The sequence below is a fragment of the Solanum tuberosum genome, unplaced genomic scaffold, assembly GCF_000226075.1.
Source record: "Solanum tuberosum cultivar DM 1-3 516 R44 unplaced genomic scaffold, SolTub_3.0 scf00319, whole genome shotgun sequence".
Classification (NCBI taxonomy): domain Eukaryota; kingdom Viridiplantae; phylum Streptophyta; class Magnoliopsida; order Solanales; family Solanaceae; genus Solanum; species Solanum tuberosum.
This window is the reverse complement of record NW_006239243.1, coordinates 673296-696894: the sequence shown is the minus strand read 5'-3', so window position 1 is coordinate 696894 and position 23599 is coordinate 673296. Positions and strand designations below refer to the sequence as shown.

Sequence of the window (23599 nt, the reverse complement as noted above, 5' to 3'; positions counted from 1 at the left end):
ATAATATAACAATAACATACTCGATAAAATTTCACAGTGTAATATAAAAAAAAAATGTATTCCAACCTTACACCCTACCTATAGTATATTAAATATAAAGTTAAGACTCGACTAATTTTACAGAATATCTATCCCCTTCCATCGGCAACATATATATAATTGTGTTCATCAAGACTAAGACAAATGAGAAGAATGTACCTAATATTTGTTGTTTACGAAATACATCGAAATTATTTCAACTATTTTGAGTTTTTGTTTTTAAACTATTATGTAGGAAACTCGGGAACTTACATACATGATTATTAAAATATAAAATTCAAAAAAATCGAAATACTTTTCTATATTCTTGACTAGTCACTCACAAAAAAAAAAAAAAAAACCGGGAACTTTGATTATTCCTGAGATGAACCGGTGGGTGCCGGTTCATTTTTTGTTTTATAAAACCGGGTTCTCATTTCTACACTATATATATAGGAGCACTTGCAGTTAATTCTCCGTTGTCTACTCCGGCGATAGTCTACCGGCGGCGAGTGGAAGTTGTCTTTCTCACTATATCTACTGGTAATTTCATATTTTCAGCTTACTATGAAACTTTTTGAGGTTTTAATTTGAAAATCGTCGAACTATTTATTGAGGTTTACAGCCTTTAGTTGATTTAAATCCTGGAATTGATACTAATATTGAGCTTTGGGATTTTGATTTCAATCCGGCACCGGTGTGCTGTCGGTTGTTTTGATAGGTCATCGTGAAACATGAATTTTATTTATTTTGCGTGATTATATTTGATTTTGGGGCTGCTGCAAGAGAATTTATTTATGTTTTATTTAATAGTATTGTTATTGTGTGGAAATAAGCTGTATTCACTGATAGAGACCAAAAGAAACTTTTTTTCTTTGACTAAGATTATATTTATTGTTTTAATAATATTTTTGAGAAATATATGTTATTAATTTTATAGTTCTAAAAGTTCCTATACACGTATAACTATTTATTTTCAGTCAAGATTCAACCACAGTTATGTATGAACACTAAGGTATACACATCTCTCCATTGACCCACTCAAAAATCTTCATTTAGTTTTTTTATAAACACTTTGTGCTATTCAGAAGTTTTCCAGACCAACTATCTCCTTAAGCTGAAAAGGATTAACTTTGCTGATAACTGTTTGCTTCAAATTCACTAAGGTATTCTAATATGTGATTCTTTCTACAGTTTGTTGCTAAGAATCTTGGTGTGATATAAGAACTAAAGGGTGGCAGAAAAGTATAAACAGATTTAGTATTGTTTTAAGGTGTTATTTTCTTGAGTTATTTACAGACGAGTTGCTTCCTTATCATTTTCTAGACATCTTTAATTTAATGGGTCGTTTCAAATATTGAGTTTTTTCAACTCCTTGTTTTGAAATGCTATGCTAAACTTCTTTTGGTAGTTCCCATGTACTTATCACAAGAGTTCTCTTGTTTCTCCTTCTTCTTTCTGTGCATTTCTTTCCTGCTAAACAGTATATGAAAGTAGTGGTGATTTTCCTTTATGGGTGTTGTGCATACAGACTTGTAATCATGGCTAGGAAGATGCTAATTGATGGAGAGTTGAGCAAACCTGGTGAAGAAGAAGCGCACTATGACTTCGATTTATTCGTAATAGGTGCTGGAAGTGGTGGGGTTCGAGCTAGTCGGTTTTCAGCCCAATATGGAGCTAAGGTATATAGTACTTCTGCAATTTGTTTATGATTCAAATTATTTCAATTTAATGTGTCCAGCTGTTAGTTCGAAGCAATGGACTGGAGTTCTTGGGATCTTTCTGTTCAACTGTAGCTTTAAGGTCGCTTGAAAGGGATAAATTTCCATTAGTTTTGTTGATGGATATGACAAGTGAGATATGCAGCAAAGCTAGTAAAAGTTTGTTCCTGCTTTCATTTATTGGTCTTAGCGTCTTTGTGATTACATGAAGAGTGAATTTCCATTCACGTTGTTGAACAACATTGACAAGCTGGATAAGTACTGATGCCAAAATGACTTGTCCTCTTACTTGTTGGTTGAGTTGGTCTCTTCTAGAATGGTTAGACTAGATAGTTAGTGTCCATTTTGTAAGTCATGATTATTCTATCCAGGTGGTATTTTAAGCTTTTCTTTGCGGAACTCAATTTAACAGAGCTTTAAGACTAGAATGATCTAGTCATGGACAGGTAGATGGTGAAAACATTATAATCAAATATTGATAAATATAGGATATAGCATCTTTAGAATCTTACATTCTGATGGCTTTATGTCCTGAGTACCATTAACTGAAGCAACATGCTTGGTTACAAATTTTGAGGTTTTTGTTTTCTCTCTTTCTCAATGGTTGCATTTCCTGCTGGGATATGTCATCACATTATGATGAAACATGTTTCTGTTGTTCCGTGACTTGTTCTTACCACTCTTATTTACTTATCTTCTATTAATCCTTGAATAAGAACCCATTCAATTTTCCTTTACACAATAATTTTATATTGATTTTGAAGGTTGCAATCTGTGAGCTTCCATTTGATCCTATCGGCTCTGAAGTTAGTGGGGGAGTTGGTGGAACGTGAGTTCATATTATTTCTCTTACAACCTTTTCAGTTGCAGACTAATTTAATGTTATGGTTTCACTTGTGTTGGTTTATGACTACAATTGAAAATGGACTCTCTCTTGAAGTCCCATATGTAACCTGTCAATAATAAAGATTGCTCTTCATTTAAAAACATATCATGTGGTAGAAACATTTTTGTATGTGCTTATACTATTTCAGTTTTATGCATATTAGATGACAGGAGCTCAATGTAAATCATGTTTTTACAGGTGTGTTCTTCGTGGTTGTGTTCCTAAAAAGATTTTGGTGTATGGGGCAGCCTATGGGCCAGAATTGGAGGTGAAACTTTGCACCTACGAGATATTTTTGCTTACAGAACCATCTATTTCCATTGTTCCGCCATTACCTTAGTTTGAGAACACAACAGTAAAGTGTAATGGATACAAGTTATTTGGTCCTCTGATGCTTCTGGGTGACCTGCAGGATGCAAGGAATTATGGATGGGAAGTGAATGAGAAAGTCAATTTCAACTGGAAGAAGCTTTTGCATAAAAAGGTAGTTCAAACTTCTTTTAGAAATATAATTTTGTATGAGAGGGACTGAGCCGCCGTCGCCAACAACATACCCAGTATATTCCCACAATTGGGGTCTGGGGAGGGTGGGTGTATGCAGACCTTACCGTTACCTTTAAACTGAGCCAATACTCATCTAAGAATTCTATTCTATGATTTGTCATTTCTCTGAGGATGTACAATGGAAATAATTGTGGAGAGTTTGATCTCATATAGACAAGAAATTTTAAAAGTTCATTTTGATTGAAGCGTCAACATCTTATGGAAAATGAAACAGAGAGTATGATAGCTTTGATATGGTATTCACTGTCGGGCCTAATCTGTGGACACCCTCTTAAACTAATATATTTTACATGCAGAAACAGAAATGTCCACCTTTTCACTAGCCCCTGTGTTTTTCCTTTGAGTGACAATTTAAATTCGAAGAGACAAATTTTGCTAATGTTGTGTTTCAAACTTGCAGACTGAGGAGATTGTACGGTTAAATGGGATCTATAAGAGGCTACTTTCAAATGCAGGAGTTAAACTCTTTGAAGGTGAGGGAAGGGTGGTAGGTCCAAATGAAGTTGAGTTAATTCAACTGGATGGCACCAAGATAAGCTATTCGGCAAAGCACATTCTAATTGCAACTGGTAGTAGGGCTCATCGTCCAGACATTCCAGGACAGGTGAATCAGATTCATCTAAAATTTCATAATTATTGCCACATGGTTAAATGGAGCTTAAATTTCGGTGGTTCTGTTTCCTGTCATGTTCATTACATAAATAAGAACTTGAATCTAGAATCTGTGTGTGGGATAACTTTCGTTGGATGTTTAACAATGTGATTGATGATCATCTTGTCCCCTTCCTGGGCACCTTTCTCCCTGGTTTCTCTTCCATTTGTTTCCTTTAGAAAGAGCCAGTAGTTTCTCTTATATCTTTTCTCTTTGCTGATTGTATAATCTTGTTCCCTTCTTTTCCTTTGGTTTTCTTGTTGCGTCTCATTTTCTCTTCTCTATGTCGTTTACCTTTTTCTTTCTTAATTGTGTACCTTATGTTGTGCAAATAGGAGCTAGCCATAACTTCAGATGAAGCCTTGAGCTTGGAAGAGTTACCAAAGCGTGCTGTGATACTTGGTGGAGGGTATGTGCATATCCATATCTTCGTTTTCTTGAGTTCGTTTACACTGATGAATTAGGATGTGAACTAGTTTTTTTTACTACAGGTACATTGCTGTTGAGTTTGCTTCTATATGGCGAGGAATGGGTTCAACAGTGGATCTATGTTTCAGAAAGGAACTCCCACTGAGGTGAAAATATGTCTTGTTATACATCATCTTATTCTATTTTTCTAAAGAGGGGAAGTGGTTTCTTGTCAAAGTGAGACACTACAATTCACCGAAAATCGAGTAAAGAAGGTCTATTTTCCCAAGTAGTTAGTCAGTCAGACCAACTATTCTCTTCTCAAAGGAATAGAGAGTCTTTTCAGCAGGCTCCACTGCTGCAGTCACTGCTCTAGAGTTGTGTAAATCAAAATAAAAAAGAGAGTTCTATTCTAGTGCTAGTGGTTATAAGTTTGTGACACCTCATGCGACGTTATAATATTACCAAATTGAAATTGCAGAGGTTTTGATGATGAAATGCGAGCTGTAGTTGCAAGAAATCTAGAAGGCAGAGGAATCACTATGCATCCTTGCACGACATTGACTAAGGTACTTTATTTCCCATAGCTGTATGGAGACTGAACACTTGTTTTTTAGGTGTAGTTCCACAGAGGGAATTATTAATTTTTTCCCCATTTACCTAAGGTTTTGGTCATCACCAATTACTGTTTGATACGACTGGAATCATTAAAAGAGAAATTACATCATCTTCTTTATCCAGTTTGAAAGGGACTGGGGAGAATATGGTTTGGTTTGATCGGTTATTCTGCAATTTATCTTAAAATGGCACTACCTATCCTCTAGTTACACCCCCACCCCTACCCTAAAGGAAAAAGTAGGTGTTGTCTATCCTCCTATGTTATGTTCTTCTACTCCTTTTACCCGAAGAAAACATAGTTTTACCAACAAAACAATTATTTGGTTATGCCATTTTGGGCTTTGCTCTAACCGAAGCTATTGCATCGTTTGCCCCAATGATGGCCTTTTTGATCTCATTCGTATTCCAAGTTCTATTGATTATCTTTGCTATGCCTATATTGCATATTTCGAGTAATTGCATCTACATATTTGCTACTTCTAACTGCAATTTAATATCTCAGCTTGAAAAAACAGAAGGTGGCATCAAAGTGCACACAGACCATGGTGAAGTGATATTGGCAGATGTTGTGCTCGTTGCAACTGGTAATTTTACATTATGTATATAGTCAATACTCAATAGAGAAACTGAAGTCACCTTACTAAGTCTACTGGGTTGGGCAATTTTTTTATTTTTGGCTGTCCAAGTATCTTCTCCTTAATTCCCATGAGTTAAACTTGCAGTCCAATACAACTGGAAGTTCCTCCTATTCTTCTCTCTGTTGCCAATGTAGTGAACCATTTTCTAATTACTTCAGTGCTTTTGTGTCTCTTAACCAGCAACGTCCTTTCCCCCCTCTTTTTTTGAAATTCCCAATCTTGTTTGAGTGGTCTTAAGAAGCTCAATACTATGTATTGCAGGTCGTCTCCCGAACACAAAAAGGTTGAATCTGGATGCTGTTGGTGTCGAGCTTGACAACATGAAAGCGGTGAAGGTTAGTAACAAGTGCTTTATCATATTATTTGAGTTTCTTGATTTATCTTATTCATGAAATCTTGGAGATGATGATTGTTGGTGCATTGTGGGTTTTCTTAGATGTTGCCCGCATCTTCTTTACAAATGTGATGCTGTATTGAGCTATAAATTTGAATGCGAATTTCCTTTTTGAAAATTTTAATGGCGTAAGGTCATCTATTGAATGTATTATGATGAATGAGATCCGTTGAGGCAGTTGCAGGACTTTAGAGTTAACTGAATATAAAAATGTGAAGTGTCTAGTATGGGTGGTTTATTAAGCTGGGTTACTTTAGATCTTGTATGTTAATATGCATCCCCTTCAGCCCGTCTGGCAGTCTACCACACACATTGAAGAGTTCAAAACAAAGGGAAAAGTTGCATTAGGAGTCCTTAAATGCTCTTCCTTTTTTTCCAGTATATGAAATTCTAACTGTTGGCTTTCAATGCTAGTCAGTATGCATGGCTTATGTGGTTTCTTAATTTCTTGCTTCTAAATTGTTCTAATATTCAGCAATGCTACCAATTTCAAAAAAATAAAAATTGTTCTAATATTCAGTACTAACTTAAGTTAATGACAATTGCTTTTTCTTTTTGTTATCAAGAACAATTGTTTTCTATAAAGAATAATCTCATTAAGGCTGTGGAATTTTTTTCAGTATCCAATCTGTATACTAAAAGAGACCTTACAGAAAAGAGAAAGGGAGTCGAGAACTTACCCATAATGTGTTTTTTAAGCAAACAACACCCAAACATCTAACAGGAATATTGTGGGTGCACCAAAAATTTACTAGAAATAGAAGACATGCCCTCATCTATTCAAATCATTTTTCACACTTTTGAAGGCTCTCCTATTCCTTTCTCTCCAAGATACCTAAAGAGTTAATGGAGCTACATGCCTACATCCATGCTTTGCATCTTTTTTCTTTTGAGGGCTAAGTTGAACGCCATATTCTTGACTAATTGCCCACTATATTTTGGAAGACTCAAGAGTGTCCACCCCAATGATTACCAACTTCCAAGTGTAGCAAAAAGTAATTGACGTCTTCAGCATGTTTTCACATGTATAAGAATGCACCCCCACCACTTCCAACCAAGTGAAAAAACATACCTTCCTTGGAGCTCTGTATATCTGTACTTGTTAAAATTGGGTAAATAATCAAACATCAATCGACCTATTATCCATAGATCAGGAATACTCAGATAAGGAGGATATGATTTAGTTAATTTTCTTACTAGCATCAGTGTAATAAACATGCTTATGTTTCATTTTGTATTTAATATTGCCTTTTATTGATAACCTTGTTTAGCAAATTGCTGTAATTCCAAGCAACGTAAAGATTTTTCATGATGTTGTCTTGAGAGAGACCTCCCTAATGTTTGTTCCAGGTAGATGAGTACTCTCGCACCAATATACCCAGCATTTGGGCCATTGGTGATGTCACCAATCGAATGAATCTTACTCCTGTTGCTTTGATGGAAGGAACCTGTTTTGCGGTAACTTTTTCTTATGCTTGTTTACTGCCAGTAGAATTATTTATTTGTCCTTAACTTGGATTGCTGGATTCACTATGGTTGCTTTTGTTGTCATCTCCTGAAAGATTATTGCCTACTTACGTTGTGCTTCATGTCTGCAGAAAACTGTTTTCGGTGGAAAGCCTACCAAGCCTGACTATTCACATATCCCATGTGCTGTGTTCTGGTACTTCTTTGATATACCTTCTTGATTGCTTATTTTCTTGTTATTGTGACCTGTTTGTAACGCTTCATCCCAAATAGCTTGTCCTAGTCCTTAACGAACTGTAGGTCAGTTCCTAAATGTCATCCTTTATTTTAGTTTGAAACTAGTGGAATCAATTTGAGAAAGATCTCCCAATACATAGTTGTTGGAGTTACCAAGTCTCTTTTAGGAAGTACAACTTCTACAACCGTCAATAAAGAGCTGACTTCTACTAGAGAAAACATGACAACAAAGAAATTGATTGCTTGAATTCTATCTCATAGGACAGCTGATGGAAACATTCGCCAGAGAAATTGAGACTTTTTGAGTTCAATTTCATAGAAAAGCCGATGTCAACATTTTGTGAAGTGTTTTAGGACAGCGGCAGAAGCCGATACTTATCGGAAATCAATTATGTTTAGACTGTCACACATTGGCTGCGGGAATAGCAGGTAGTTTTACAGATGATTTTGGAGACTACTCACTTCCTGAGCTAGTTTTGGGGGTTGAGTTAGGCCTAAGGTCCATTTTCTTGCTATCATAACAATATCAGACCAATCCCTGTTGTGTTTCCCAATGTTGGACCCCAAGTTATGTTATCCACATCCTAGATATCCAGTACAAAGCATCGATGGTGTTGGAGTGCCCCACTGGATTGAGGATATGAACTGTAGTCTCTTTATATCTTAGACAGTCCTCAACTCTTGGGTTAGCTTTTGGGGTTGGGTTAGACCCAAGTTGATGTCAATTGATGAAAACTAGACAATGAAGTCGACGATTTTATGAAGTGTGGGGGTGAATTGCTTAAGTGATACCAAATTATCTAGAGAAGCAAATCGGCAATAAAAGCCAGTAGTGGCAGTTACTTTAGCTCTGAAGTGTGGATGGGTACTTTTTTTTTTTAATCAGTTCTCATTTTCTTATCAAACTTCTGAAATTAATTGCTTCGATGTTGTGAAGTAAGCCCATACCTGGTAGAAAGTATTTCTTTGAGGTTAATCACATGATTAATATCTTGTTTGATATTTTTGGTTGAATGTATAACAAGTATATTATTTTTGCTGGACAGCATCCCGCCTCTCTCTGTTGTGGGGTTTAGCGAAGAACAGGCCACAGAGCAAGTAAATGGAGAAGTTTCAGTTTACACGTCAACATTCAATCCAATGAAGAACACCATTTCTGGGTACCAACCAAATTACTTTTTGATTTGTTGTCAGTAGGTTTCCCCTAAATGTGTACCTAATAGTACAGCTAATTCTTCTTTACCTGGCTCGTAAATCAATTCACTGTCCCTCCATGATTCTTGTGTGTGCACGTAAGCTTAAGCTACAACGGAGGGGAGATTTTTCTTTTCTCTATCTTTTTATTTGTTCAAAATGTTTCTCCAATATCAGCATTTTTGATGGGTACTGGATATTTGATGATTACTGATTTCTTGTATGTAGCATTCCTGTGATTGAACGACTGCAGTGTTTAATCTTGGAGTCATGTTATGTATTGATTCTTGAGCAGTTTTTCGTATTTACAAATTGATCACACCAATAAAAAGTAGAATTGTGGCAACTAATTCACAACATTCATACTGTAACAGACGAACAGAGAAGTCAGTAATGAAGCTTCTTGTTGATGCCCAGACGGATAAAGTTTTAGGGGCATCCATGTGCGGTCCAGATGCACCTGAAATCATGCAGGCATGTATTTTCTGCTTCAGCGCTGCGTATAATTTGCTTGTACACTTGCTTTTTCTATGTTTGTGTTAATTTTAACCTTTTATATTGCCTCTTCATGAGTGCTATAATGAGATTCTCAACTGTGAATAATTTGAGTATTATGCCATGTAGTTGGTGCATCTGAGTCTTAATGGCAGAATATGATTGCTCCAACTAATTTTCAGCATCTTTGAGGGTGGCATCCTTTTTGTTGCATAATAATGTTTAACAGCCTCCATCATTAAGCGTCTCTCAAGCAATGTCTCTCCTGAAATCCAATTTCCATTTTAAGTTTCATTATTCACACGTCTTTGCTGAATGCCTTATTTCAATTTTGGACATTGTGTATCACTGCCTTTGTCATCTTTGTAGTCAATTTCATTTTATATGCATTTCGTGTAAGACTTCATTCTCCTCCGCATCCTTCTTGTCCCATAGGTATGATAATCCTCACCCTTGAAACCCCCCTACTCAGGAGTCCCAACAATGGTTTTCCCAACTTTGCTTCCTGACACCAACCTCTAGAACCTCATGGTTACAGGTGGTAGGCCCTTAATATTAGATTATCCCTCACTTGTCTTCATTCTTCCCTGCATTTTTACTTCCCAGCATGCACAATTTTAGATATGCTTAGCTACCTTTCCTCCAGCTATTGGCCCCCAAAAGGGAACATAAAATCTTCAGCATTTTTTCTCCCCAAGCTTAATTTGAGTAAACAAAATAACGAATCAAGTAACAATATGGCTTCTTCCTGGATGACAGATAAGCTTTAAAATTTTCATCCTTAGGTGCCCCTCGTGAATTTCTTCCTTTTACCATCATTCTAAGGTTTCTACATCATGATCATGATTGATAAAATTTCTTCGTTCCTCCAACACAGGGCATTGCCGTTGCACTAAAGTGTGGAGCAACCAAGGAGCAGTTTGACAGTACAGTAAGTCTTACGTTACTTTTACAATTTCTTCCTAAAATGCCAAGTACTAAGAGAATTGCAGTAAGACGAAACAGAGTGAATACTTGATTTCATAGATTCCGTCCACGGATAAATTTGGGATATGCTATTGTGAATAGTATTTGTTACATTTTCCAAAAAAGAAAGAAAGAAAGAAAACCTACTCCATAGAATGATTACCCTATAGGCTGAATCCTCAACTCCTCTTCACTAAAGAATGGTGACATAGAAGATCTTATAGTGAGTTGATTCTTGTTTTTGTTTTGGTTTTGGTTTTCTGCTTTCTCTAACCAAGATATATGTATATATATCGTACTTCATTTATTTTCCTTATTTATTACCCCAGGTGGGAATACATCCTTCTGCCGCAGAAGAGTTTGTGACCATGCGTTCAGAATCGAGGCGCATTTCTTCGAACAAACCAAAGACAAACCTCTGAGGAACCAAAGATGTGATAAAACTATACTACCACATTAAAAAAGGGTGATTTCATGAGGAAAAAAAGAACACCTACATTCAGTATTTACAACCCCTCTTCATAGTATTAGCTACATGGTGCGATTTGTTTTTGTGGTTTTGAATACGTTTGAGGACCAACAGGGAAATGTTGGCAATAGTAATATCTGCATGTTGAATAAAAAGTAGCTTGGGTTTTTCTATATTTATACCAGCAGCAAGTTTCAAGCAGTGATTTGGTGTTAATATTGTACTCCCCAATCTGAGTTGAGTGTCTTTCGGAAATAGTCTCTCTACCTCCACGAGGTAGGGGTAAGGTCTATGTACACTTTACCCTCAATAGATCCTAGTTGTGAGAACGTTGTTATTGCACTTGCCTTTTCAATTTGTTTGTCTTAGTTTTACTCAACACGGAATAGAAGATTTTTCAATCATAAAGATATGTTTGATGTACCAAGATATACTTCAATTAATATAATTTACAACTTTAGCATCGGTATAATCTTTGATACTTGCGAAAATTATACAATTTACCTCCAAAGGTGAAGAATCAAAATTTGAAAACTAAGCTTGCATTATCTTTTTGCCTTGACAAACATCACAAGTTATGAATCCATGGCCTTCACAATAAGGACACTTCATTCCTTCATCTATCCATTCCATAAACTGCAACACATTCCAACATAAGTTTCTCAACTAAATACTTGAAGAATTATATATTGCTATAAAAAAAGTACAGTTATGGTAAAAAGCTTTCAGAGTCCTCTAACCTGTTCCTCAATGTTTGGTTCACCAGTCCCATCACATTCTGCACAAAACACAATTACCCTCAATGTTTGACTATAATCCTTCATGTTCTTCAATACTTAGTACTAATTAAGATACAAAGACAAGAGAAGGGACAGAATATATACCCATGCATAATATGCGACCCTCTCCACGACAAGTAATACACGTCGTGGTGGTACTGCCACTAGTAGTCTCTGCTGGTTTCTTACTTGAAGAAAGTCTGGAAGGTTCTTCCCATCGGTTCTCTCCGAGGAGAAAGACTCGATGGTGTGAAACCTCAGTTTCAGATACACCATCTTCTTTCACAATGGTCTGCTGAACTTCCTCTATTTCCATGATAGATGCAATTGGTGCACCATTTGCACTAGTCTGAGGTGGAAAGAACAACATCAGATTATAGTAAACTAAACTAATCGAGATTACTTATGTTTTATCTAGGATGAATCTGAATTACAACTGACATTGGAAACCCACACTAATGATATCATTGTAATGAAAGTGTTCCAAATTTAATACTTATGGTCAGTGCCTCAGCCATTTCAAAACTTCATGGCACACCCCAAATGTCCTTAAATTAGCAGACAGTTTGATAGCAGGAGAGATTCACTATCAAGTATAATACACGCGTCCAAATTTTCATAACCAACTTTTGGTATGGACAATGTCAATGGCATTACAATTAACTACAGTGGGGGAAAAACGAGGTTCAACTGGTCCCAAATAATGGCTAATTCCATGCAGATATGATTTGTCAAGGCAACTAATGGGTCTGTTTTATTACCTTCCTTGATAGAAAAATGCATAATTTAAGTCATAAAGACTTATATAGTAAGACCATGCAACTACTGAAATTTCATTTTTCCTATTCCTTGATTTATATCATATTAGGAGTTTGTAATACGTATCTCTTTCCAAGATTCTCTATGAATGACATATCAAGAAACAATGGTGAAACAGTCTCATGGAAGAAAGCACTCATACAAGACCAGATAGTGCCACAGCTTCTATTCTGGAATGATGTCAGATAAACCTCTTCACTCAAAGTTTTTTTGTTAAAAAGAAAAACAGCAAAGGTAAACCAAACATCTGCTATGAGTAACAGGTTCAAGTTCGAAATTTGTAGGGAGAGCAAGATATCAGTATTGACAAAAGGGATAACACACCTTAGCTTCAGTTCCATCTGGTTGTTTGGGATTTTCCTTCACTCTGTCAATATTTTGCACCATATATAATTTTTCAAGAAGTTCGGAAGTCATAATGCCATCTTCTCGTAAATCAGATGAAGCCTGCTCAGATGGATAGGAGAGAAATATGAATCATCTGTATTTTACCCACAGCCAAAACAAATATAATTTGAGACTTTCCTGTTTACAAAATGGAAACAAACCTGCCAAGTTTTCACAGCACGCTCAGTCCCACTAGAGAAGCTGGAGAATTCCATATCTTCTTCACCACAATAAAAGCCCAATTTTAACAATTGTTCCTGAAAAGGGCAAATGGAAGGGTATATTTAAGTAGAAGTATATAGACCCACTAAGGAGAGAAAACTGCAAAAGTAAAAAAGCAAATCCAGAACTAATCAATGCAAACGAACCATTACATATGTGCTTATGTGATCCAACACAATCCAAGTTTCCGGCAAGTGCATGAAGTTCACAACACACAGGGATAAAGGAAGTCTGAATTTACACAGTTTTCTGTTATCACTAATTTATTCAGCTAAGAGATAAACACAACTACGAAAACGTGACTCCAAAACAGGAAGTCAGGTATTCTGTGCCACATCCATGATACCTCAGTAAAATTAGCTTGATTGACCAAAATACTGGAGCAAGAGAGCTATAACAATACCAATAAGGGAAGTGACCGTCATATAATATTAAACTCTTTGGTGCTGATGTATACTTGGGACAATAACACTTTTGATGCTTCAAGCTATCTACTAACTAAGCTCATTTTATCCTCATAATATCCTGGGTACTCTTGGACTACGTGGTGACAATGGTACAAGGACTACCAGTCTGTTCATGTTGGAAGGAAACTTGTCACGTGAAGATCACGTGACAGACAAGCTCTGCTGATGGAAGAATAAATTGCAAGTATAGAGTAAATGAACAATTGGGTTCAAATTTACAGGTTGACCCATAATGGGTTTTCAGCAGCTGTACCAAGAACAATTTCTTGTAAATCTCTTATCAAAATTCATTACTCAGTTTCCACGTAGTTTTCATTACTTCCAGATTCTCAGCGAGTTCTTTTAAGATCACATTTTATTTTGGTACTGTCTTTAAATTGAAAACTTCATCAAGTTATGTCATGCATCTGGTATATGTCAAAATACAAAATAGAAAGCAAAGAATCAATCAAACAAGCAGGAGAGTTGATTTAACCAAGTTAATGTGATAAAAAGACACGGTGACTCTAAGTTAGCAGACCTGCAGCAGTCGAACTTCATCTCCTTCAGATCCCATTTTCAAAGTCCGCTTCTTCTTGGCTTTGTTACCCTCTCCTTCTGACTCTTTAGGAACTTCCCTGATCACCTTCTCTTGTTGTGGTGCTTCCTTGACAACAACCTCATTTTGCTTTGCTGCTTCTAAAACTAATGGCAACGCAATCGACCCAGTTTCGGCAATCACAGTTACATTCTTTCCCCCCTCCCCCTCCTTCAGCATCTAGAAAACCAAAAAAAAAAGAAACATAAACATAAAAATAAGGTTTTCATGTATGCACTAGTTATAGAACTGTTCAAAAACTTTTAGTACCAATTTACCAAAAAAGAAAAAGCTTACGAATGAATAGAATTTTTTATTTTTATTTGTGTTTGTTTTTCCTTAAATTCTCAAAGCAAAAGTAACAAATTTACCAGCATCTGTGAATCAAACAAACAAATCAAAAGCAAATTACCTAAAGATAATCATTTACTGATCTCAGAAACTCATGAACTTGTGAAACTTTAATATAAAGAAAGGGAAACATTTTCCAAGCTGAATTTCTAAAAGTACAAAAGAAAAGAACACCAAAAGCCTCAAAATCATAAATTTTGATACTAATATAGTTCAGTAAACATGATCACACATCTAAAGAGTATACTTAGCAATTTAGACATTCACATTTTAATTATACAATGATAGACTAGTGAGCCTACTCTCATCTTTTCCGACTCCGAACTACGAAAAAAATCACTTTTCCAGTGTTGTTGCTGCTACTAGAGACCCTTATTAAACCAAAAATTCAGCTCAATACTGAATAATCAATTCAACTGAAGCTCAAACTGCAATTAGGAACACCGATTAATAAGAAACTAAACTAAATCAGGTGTAATAATCCAAATCAAATTATACAAAATTTGTGATTTCACTTCATTTCCATTTTTAGGGCATTTAGTTAGTACGCACAAGTCAATCAACAATTTGTTATTCCCAAATTCAAATAGATCCGTCATCCATGTACCGCACCTGCAATAACTTAGCAATATTAGCTACCGTCTCCGTTACAGAAGTAGCTTCTGGAAGAAGCGAATCCCTATTACTCTCAAGCTCCTTAACACGAAGCTGTAACTCCCGAATTTGAACCAACAAAGCTTCTCGCTCCGCTTCCCACCTTCTCTCTTCTCTTAACCACCGTTGCTCCTCCCTCAACCACCGCTGCTCTTCCCTTAACCACCGCGACTCCTCCCGTTCCGGCGAACCACTGTAGCAAACGTGAGATACAGAGAAGGATGCCGAGGAGTTTTTTAGAGAGAAGAATTTAGGTGTGTAAGTGTTGTTATGGAGATTTGAGGTGAAGATATGGAAACTCAGTGGTAGTGAAGACGCCATGGATGTGAAAACTGTTAACAGATTTTTTTTGTTCAGTTTTAACGGTTTTTATTTATTTATATGAAAAAACTAATTAGAGATATTTTTAGCTGGCGGGAAGCTAAACAGTGCATTATGCTAAATGCTCCAATTTATTTCAAATTATATGTCGTGCTTCTCTATTATGCATTCATTACAAAAATGACAAAAGACATTTAAAGGGAATCGATCCGGCTCATCAGCCCTTCAAATCAATTGAGTCATTCCGATTAACATTAAGTAGGTTGTTGAGATAAAAAAAATTGATGATCGTGGTGTTCGGACCAGCTTTTGCCCATCTCGACTAATTCCATGGAATACCTACCACCTCCCACCAATAACGAGTACCAGGTAACTCTCTCTGTCAAAGCTAGGACAAATGGAAAGAAAGTTGTTTTTGAGGTAATGTAAGTCATTTTTTCAAATAATGCCACATAAGTTGAATCACAGAAAGTATAAATATTATTTTTATTGTCCAAAGCAATCAACCATTAAGCATTAAGTTGCCCTAGTAGAATCATGTTTGCTTGAAATTCAAGTACATATGATCGAAGATCAAATCATTTTTGCCTGAACTTCAACGACTTAAACATCAAACATCTTATCTAAAAGTCTAAAATTGTTCTGAAGCGAGTAAACGGTGTTCAAAATATTTCAATGTACCAGAATCCAGATGATCCAAATTTGAAATCTTATTCATCGACAAAAATATTGAAGCAGACGATATTCCATTGTTCAAGTTTTGGAATACAACAAATATAAAGAGCATAATACCAGAATCTAAATGAATACACAAAAGCAAAAACACAATCTGTTTCCTCAACCCCTTTTTCACTTCAACAGTTCCTCCCATTTGCTTCCATGAATAATTACCCATATATTTGCTACAATACAAACAGCTAGTGTCGTGAAAACCCCCGGAAGGCAAAACCAGCTTTATTACAGCTATAAGTTGATCTTTGGCAATGGCAATATAATTTAAACAACAGGAAATGAGAGAGAATCACAATTGTACAATATCATGGGCAGATTGCACCATTGATGTCCTGACGTTTAATGCAGCATTAGAATTCTAGTCGAGCTTCACGTTAGAATAGAGAAGGGTGTCCCTTGTAAGTGGCATGTTGAGGAGAAAGTAGATCTGCATTCATTTAGAGATGCCATGAGTTGTAAAAAAACAATGTACAAGGAAAACGAGAAGACCACATGATAACATGTTATAGAAGAGCGCTAAAAATAAAGAAATATAATCATCCCCACCCTACAAATCACGTCCGAGATTGAAGATAATCTATGACAAAGGAAACTATACATATGCTTTCTAAGAAAAAGGAAACTCTTGGTGCAATTATTCAGAACCTACAGGACTTGGAAGCCCATCTAAAGCAACAGTAAATGCTTGCGAAACTTATTCACTTCTGCATTTCCACATGTTTACAGTGGCTGTGCTACAACATTTTAGTGTTTACACCCACTGTCTGCTTTCTCTTCTGCTAATACTGTTGTTCTATATTTATTCATCAGCTTAGGCAGAGGAGTCACCGAGTCACTACCTAATGGGGTGCAATGAGAATCACTAGTCTAGTTCCAATTGTCAAAAGCTAAAACTAGAGAACTATCTTCTCGACTAATGGAGAAAAGGCCAATGCCTTCCCCAAACCAAGCCTCGCTCTACTGCTGGAAACCACAGTGCCTCATTATAGCTCCTGAGAAACTTCAGTACCTTATGACAGCTCCCGAGAGGTCCAAAGGTTGGAGGAGAAGAACTCAACAATCACTTCAACCCTCTTCGGGGTGGATTTGACTAAAAAGAATTTTAAGCCCATCTAAATAAAGTGGACTTTTTTCTTTGATGAAGTACATATCGTAGAAAACAACCTAGAAATATCTATATTTCTGTTCTAAAACTATCAGCCTGGTCCATCTGTAAGTGTCATGTATTCTTAGATTGCTATACTTATAGTTAATCCCATGCATGGTCACCTATAACAAATGTGCAACAGTTCTTTCAATTCTGAAAATTGAAGCACTGAAATGTATTTGGTCAGAAAAACTTACTCCTAATAGAGTGGCAATTATAAGCAAGAGTCCTGTAATCCATGCAACGGTTCGTCTAACCAATATAATTTCTTCAATAGCAGTTGAACTAGGTGAAGTTTGTGTTTCCTCCAGCCAGCGGGCAGATGGTTGAGAAGTGAAAACGACGTCAAATAATGGCTCTGCTACTGAAGGTGTTTCATTACAGACAATGACTCCAACAATTTGACCTGCATGAGTAATACCGAGTTGAATTTAACATAAATCAGAAAGGAAGAAATAAAGGAACACATTCTTCTCTTAATTACTGCACAAATTTTTTCCATTTAAGAAGTTCAAGTGCTTTCATGAAACGCTGCCTCAGTTTCAAGAATACACTAGATGGGTAAATTCAACTCTTGTTACATAACCAAATGCAGATTCAGAGATCGCTGAAGCTGCTAAAAGTTGTATCAAATTTGTCAAAATCAGAGAACAAAATCCAACCTTTATAGGCTTCAGTTAAGGAATCAAACATCTTCGACATCACAATACCGAACAATTTAGTTCCTTTCACAACACCTTCTGCTCCATACTGCTCTTTGAGAGCCTACAAGAAATCAAAAGATTAATTGAGCTGGTATGGCCTGTATAACATGTTTCATGTTTGCCTCGTGTATGTATCTTAAGTGAGGTCAAATATTTCAGATTACCACCAATATAGGATAAGAATTTTCGTTTTCCAGACAAATGGCAGACATAAAAGACATTAATGATTATCTGGAACTGCATGGCACACGTCCAACTTTACTGAAAACATGACCCTAGAAAGGAAGGTTAGTAGGTAGCCGAGTGTTGTAGCACTTTTATATGGGAGAATCAGGGGACTAGTCTCTCATTATTAGTATTACTATCTAGTACTTGCATAGTAACATTTACTTTGTTTTTATTTATTTGTTACTTGTTGTTTCATTGTTTGTGTTTATCTTGCCACTTTGTTACCATTAATTTTTTCGTAGCCTGTTTTGGTAATGCGTTCTTCAATTCTCACTATTACCTGTTACTTCATTTGCTCTGTTTATCTTGCTATTTTGTTGTCATTATTTTCCTTTCTATCATGTTTTATCTACATTCTTTTGAGCCGAGGATCTATGCAAAACCTCTCTACCCCACAACGGTAGAGGAGTTAGGTCTATGTACATCCTACCTTTTCCATATCCTACTCATGGAATTTATTTATTTTTTGAGATAAGGGTAACTTTATAATCAGAAAAATCATCATCCAGGGGATGATGACGTGGAAACTTACATCCCACAAGTGGTGGGAACACCCCCTTCAAGGGCAAAACAGATTTTACAAGTTTCCTATAAAATCAACTAGATCTACCATCTCCCCTACCATATCTTGTTTACATCACTTGTGGGATTACATTGGGTATGTTGTTGTAATGATCATATGGAACTGGTTTAATCTTTTCTTATAGGGGTGATGAGTTCAGCTGCAACTTCTGTAATTATTGACGGATCCTTCAAACCAAAACAGAACAATTAACTAATGAGAGGTGATGAGCTTAAACATCAGTAATTAGAAGTCAAGGTTATCATCAATATTCAAGGAACAGTTAGTACATCAGAAACTATGGTAATATGATATACAGCAGTCCAGTACAGCTAGGGAGAGGTTGGAAATTAGGGTTAATTAGAGACAAGGGACAAAAAATGCATTAGTACAGAACCTGACTGAAATTGGAGAAGGCAAAGAGAGAAAGATCATTGTTCATAATCTATAGTTTAAAATATACGAGAGATATCATGTATGTACTAAAGCTTAATTTGGGGTAAAGGAAAAATTATATCTTGAAGTAAATTCAGGATTCAAATGTAACCTTAAGGCCATCAAATTTTCCAGAAATTAGCTCAGATGGATGGTGCACAGCTCCAGACAAATCTTGGTGCGTCTCCATTGCTCTTTGAATCTTATGGGTGAGTGAAACAAGACTTGTTACAAACTCCCTATCTGCTTCCTGTGCCGCAAGTAAAAAAGGACAATCAATATAGGCCTAATAGGAAAGAACAATACAAAAAGAAGTCATAGTATAGGTTGTTAAGCCTCAAAAAGTACCTTTGACAATTGAAATATCAAATTAGCGTCATCATCCGAGGGGATTGTCAGCTCTCCATTCACGTATGAACCACTCAACCATGATGCCTGCTTACAAATATCAAACCTCTCATGAGTTGCATGACCTTGAAGTTATTCAATGTGAAAAGATAATCATGCAATGCAACTGCTAACAGACGCTCACAAATTCACTTAGTTCTTTGTCTGAATATTCCGCATCTGTTGTTGGTTCATCCAATGAGAAAAGAGAAACTTTATCTGCATCTGCATACATGTCACATTAATTAGACATAAACCAATCTAATTCTCCTTTTTTACGAGTAATTAACATATCAATCTAGTAAAACACCTTACAACATGTATAAAAGTAAAAGACAACTACCTGGAAGTTGAATGTCAGCTCTATTTTCGTTTACTACATTGCTTCTAAGGGCCTCAAAAGAAACACCTATTACAACAAATGGGCATCAATAAGCACAATCTTATATAATCACCAGATAGAAGATTAAAAGACAAAAAAGACACTAGAATGTCCAATAAGTATGTTCTTTATCTTATTCCAGCTTGCATACCTTCAGCTCCTGTAACTTCTAGGATGAGGACAGAACCCGGCCTATCAAATGGATTTGGTACGAGTACCTCATTCAACTGCAACCAATGGATATTTGATGATGTATATTTCGCTTTAAAGTCAAAACATTAGCTAATAAATGATTCATCTTTCCTACCTTTGATGAACTGGCAGAGGAAAGAGTAGCAGGAGGTGCAAAACCAAGCAAGACTGATACAGTAGCACCAACTTCGGAAAGAGACAAGGAACTTATCTGTGACCAAAAGACAATTATGCAGTTAGTCAATTAAAAATAATTAGACTACGGTAAATTTTAAAAATGGATGTCTAACTTCAAACAAAATATCTAGAGGAACTTGTAATGTCATATTGTCAAGTTGTTTGGCGACTCAGATTGATAGAAACTACAGAGGCAATGTCTTGCTGTGTAGATAATAATACCTATTCCCAGAGTCTGAACATAATAATTGAAGTGGAATATTAAAATATTAGTCAGAGAGGCTGTTTTAATTTATTTATGACTGTGGTATCCGGGGCAGCTTTAGCGCACCTCGACTAATTCCACGGGACACTTGTCACCTCCCACCAGCAGCAGGAGGTACCAACTAACTCTATCCACCAAGGTTAGAACTGATGGGAAGAATCACCTAGTGTTTTTTGTCTCCACTGGGAATTGAACATGAGACCTCATGGTTCTCAACCACTTCATTGACCTCTAGGCCACACCCTTGGGTGCATTAGAGAGGCTGTTTTTTTTGGGTGTATTTGATGTTCACATGTCAAAAGCAAACCTCGGAACAATGTAGAAGCAGTATAAATTTCTGTCGGCGACCAGGATTTGAATCTTGGAGGCAGCTTCTCCAATGAGGTAAGGCTGTCTATATTCGCCTTCCCCATTGCCCGCCTAGGCAGGAGCCTTCTGGCATTGGAGTCTGTGTATTTGATCTCAGTTTGTCTTATCATTAAACTGAAATTTTATAACGTGATTACGCCATCTTAAAAGTCTTGCTGTGTCAGCGTCTTCATGAATATTGATAACGGGGTACTCCTAAAATTATGCTCAAAAGTCAAAATTACTAGCTTATGGAAGTATATCCAAACACAAACGATGGACAAGGCTAGAATAGTGGATCTTGAAGGTTAGTCCACACGAGTGCTCTATAAGCTCTCAACATTAAATCATTTACTTTGAGTTAACACATGTTACCCACCATGTGAATATCATGAATATATGGTTATGTACACAGAAAACAATCTGCTGAAGGAGGGTAACCTTCATGATGCTTCTTAGGGAAAACATTTTATTCAACTACGCCTCAATTCCAAAATAGTTGGAGCCAACTATATGAACCATCTAAACCGTTCTTCTCTACCCCAAACTAAATAATTTGTCTTAAAATCAAACACACAAGGCACACACACTTATATTCAACTATATACCTCAATCCCAAACTAGTTGACTTGCAATATCTTTCAAAATTTAGCTCCAAATCAGAAATTGAAGCTGCTAAGCTTTCTATTCACATATCTACTATCAAATCACTTCAATTCCAAGATAGTTGGTACCAACCATATGAATCATGTAAACCATTCTGCTCTATTCGAGCTAATACTAAATAATTTGTCTTAAAATCAACCACACACAGGTATATTCAACTACACCTCAATCTCAAACTAGTTGACTTGCAATATTGCTCGACATTTAGCTCCAAATCAGTAACCGAACTTGCTAAGCTTTCATTTCACATATCTACAATCAAAATCACCTCTTTCATCCTAATACAACAACCCAAATGGTCATTATATTGTTCTTAAGCTCCCCAATCTTAAACTAGTTGACTCACAATATCTTTGACATTTAGCTCCAAATCACTAACCAAAATTTCTACGCTTTTTACTCACATATGTACTATCAAAATCACATCTTTAATTCAAATTACAATAAACCCCACGTTCCCAAATGGTCATTATATTGATCTTAAGCTCCCCAATCTCAAACTAGTTGACTTGCAATATCTTTGGCATTTAGCTCCAAACCAGTAATGGCAGTTGCTAAGCTTTCAATTCACATATCTACTATCAAGTTCACATCTTTAATCCTAATTACAACAACCCCACGTTCCCAAATGGTCATTATATTGTTCTAAAGCTCCCCAATCTCGATATTCAACAACTAACCAATCACAACAGAACAAAAAATCTTACAATTGAAGAAACACCCAGATGGTTAAAAAGTCGAAATACCTTAGAAGAAGCATCGGAAGAAGGAGAACGGAAGTAACGGTGAGATGGGTTGTCTAGGAAAAACACTGAAGAGGTTCCATCAGCAAACTGGATCAAATTTCAAGATTCAAACATCAAATTCACAAATTTACAATACAATCATCGATCCAGTAACCAAAAAAAATATTAAAAAATACCTTAGAATGCAGGAAGAGTGAGAGAAGTAATAGAAAGGTGAATTTGTAAGAAGATTTTGGATCCATTGTAGAGAGAGATTGGGAGTTTGAATCTGATCTATGTGGTTTTGGGAAGAAGAAGTTGAGATTGAAGGAGGAGATTCATAAACTTAAAAACGACGACGTTTGAAAAGGTGTAAAATTGTACTAAAGGCCCTTGAACTTTTTCTAATGGACCACTTTTTCCCCTCAGGTTTTGCACTAATGTACTTTTAGTTCAAGAGTCAAATCAACATGGAAACCCAATTATTTTAATTTGATCAAGTTTTTTCATTAAAAAAAAAAAACTTTCATTCCCGCAACGATAATATGCTTCTTAATGTTTATATCAAATCAATAAATGCAAGGCATATGTATATCACTTAATCATGAATAAATTATATTATATTATATATATAGTGTTGTCTTGTCGTATGTAGGTCTAGTGTCTGTTGTAGAACTAGTCGTACTCTGTAGTTTTTGCCATATGTTGTATATTGAATGTCATTATCACATAATTCTAATGTTATTATTTTTCTCTTGTAGACTCTATAATGCTTTTTTTATTATGTTTTCTTTCACTGCTTTTTTTTTTGTTACTTTGGTTGGAAGCACGTGAACTGAGAGTTTTTCGAAAATAATCTCTCTATTTCCACGAGATAATGATAAAATCTTCTTACACTTTACCCTCCCAGACCCCACTTTATAGAATTTCACTGAGTATGTAACTATTACACTAGACATGAAAAAGTATTAATCGAAAAAAGAACTAGTATTGAACTATTAATTACTTTATACTGTTATCTCCATTTCTATGCAGCATTAGAGGTACATTGGTATTTGGTATAGTGTCCACCTTTAAATTTGGTGAGATTAAAATGAATTTTATCCTAGTAAGTTTTATTTATGAGTTTTTTTTTATATTTGGTCGTTCAACCAACAATTATTACAATTGTTATTCAATATTTTAAAAAAATATACATTAATTATATAAAATATGTATATATTTTTTTTGTATATCACAAATAATATATAGAAATATATATATTTGACTAGTTCATGCATAGTGGCCCAAATATAAGATATTGGGCCCTAATGTGAATAGCCCATTATAGAAGCTCATGATTGTG

At 35.9% G+C, this 23599-nt stretch overlaps 3 protein-coding genes across 4 annotated transcripts; 1 reads left to right on the top strand and 2 right to left on the bottom strand.

Moving 5' to 3' along the window:
• Positions 1-454: 454 nt before the first annotated feature.
• On the top strand, positions 455-11056 carry LOC102588189 (glutathione reductase, chloroplastic). 2 transcript variants are annotated; one of them, XM_006360297.2, is made up of 17 exons: positions 455-561; positions 1550-1700; positions 2504-2568; positions 2824-2893; positions 3038-3109; positions 3590-3793; positions 4177-4250; positions 4333-4416; positions 4731-4818; positions 5370-5451; positions 5767-5840; positions 7250-7357; positions 7498-7562; positions 8650-8763; positions 9172-9271; positions 10170-10223; positions 10588-11056. In XM_006360297.2, the coding sequence occupies exons 2-17, from the start codon at positions 1560-1562 to the stop codon at positions 10678-10680; spliced, it is 1488 nt and encodes a 495-aa protein (XP_006360359.1). In that variant the 5' UTR covers positions 455-561; positions 1550-1559; the 3' UTR covers positions 10681-11056. The 2 variants fall into 2 exon arrangements, with proteins under 2 accessions (XP_006360359.1, XP_006360360.1); XM_006360298.2 differs by lacking the exon at positions 455-561 and adding an exon at positions 1035-1184.
• On the bottom strand, positions 10674-15343 carry LOC102588743 (uncharacterized). The gene is made up of 7 exons (XM_006360299.2): positions 14942-15343; positions 13922-14158; positions 12874-12969; positions 12650-12772; positions 11612-11855; positions 11468-11505; positions 10674-11363 (listed from the first exon to the last, which is right to left on the bottom strand). Exons 1-7 carry the CDS (start codon positions 15302-15304, stop codon positions 11262-11264), a joined length of 1203 nt encoding a protein of 400 aa, XP_006360361.1. The 5' UTR covers positions 15305-15343; the 3' UTR covers positions 10674-11261.
• Positions 15344-15996: 653 nt separating this feature from the next.
• On the bottom strand, positions 15997-22583 carry LOC102587863 (uncharacterized). The gene is made up of 11 exons (XM_006360296.2): positions 22452-22583; positions 22276-22362; positions 20189-20284; positions 20033-20108; positions 19843-19908; positions 19645-19724; positions 19461-19547; positions 19225-19362; positions 17846-17948; positions 17381-17589; positions 15997-16463 (listed from the first exon to the last, which is right to left on the bottom strand). The coding sequence occupies exons 1-11, from the start codon at positions 22515-22517 to the stop codon at positions 16395-16397; spliced, it is 1077 nt and encodes a 358-aa protein (XP_006360358.1). The 5' UTR covers positions 22518-22583; the 3' UTR covers positions 15997-16394.
• Positions 22584-23599: the final 1016 nt, after the last annotated feature.

What these genes read in the sequence shown, in the direction of transcription:
- LOC102588189 (XM_006360297.2), top strand. Translation starts at nt 1,560, where the DNA reads ATGGCTAGGAAGATGCTAATTGATGGAGAGTTGAGCAAACCTGGTGAA. An exon ending in CCTATGGGCCAGAATTGGAG is followed by an intron (nt 2,894 to 3,037) that starts GTGAAACTTTGC and finishes GGTGACCTGCAG; the next exon opens with GATGCAAGGAATTATGGATG. An exon ending in CTTGCACGACATTGACTAAG is followed by an intron (nt 4,819 to 5,369) that starts GTACTTTATTTC and finishes TTAATATCTCAG; the next exon opens with CTTGAAAAAACAGAAGGTGG.
- LOC102588743 (XM_006360299.2), bottom strand. Translation starts at nt 15,304, where the DNA reads ATGGCGTCTTCACTACCACTGAGTTTCCATATCTTCACCTCAAATCTC. An exon ending in ATATTGCTAAGTTATTGCAG is followed by an intron (nt 14,159 to 14,941) that starts GTGCGGTACATG and finishes TTGGTTTTCTAG; the next exon opens with ATGCTGAAGGAGGGGGAGGG. An exon ending in ATGAAGTTCGACTGCTGCAG is followed by an intron (nt 12,970 to 13,921) that starts GTCTGCTAACTT and finishes TGCCCTTTTCAG; the next exon opens with GAACAATTGTTAAAATTGGG.
- LOC102587863 (XM_006360296.2), bottom strand. Translation starts at nt 22,517, where the DNA reads ATGGATCCAAAATCTTCTTACAAATTCACCTTTCTATTACTTCTCTCA. An exon ending in CCTCTGCCAGTTCATCAAAG is followed by an intron (nt 20,109 to 20,188) that starts GTAGGAAAGATG and finishes CATTGGTTGCAG; the next exon opens with TTGAATGAGGTACTCGTACC. An exon ending in AGCTGACATTCAACTTCCAG is followed by an intron (nt 19,725 to 19,842) that starts GTAGTTGTCTTT and finishes ACATGTATGCAG; the next exon opens with ATGCAGATAAAGTTTCTCTT.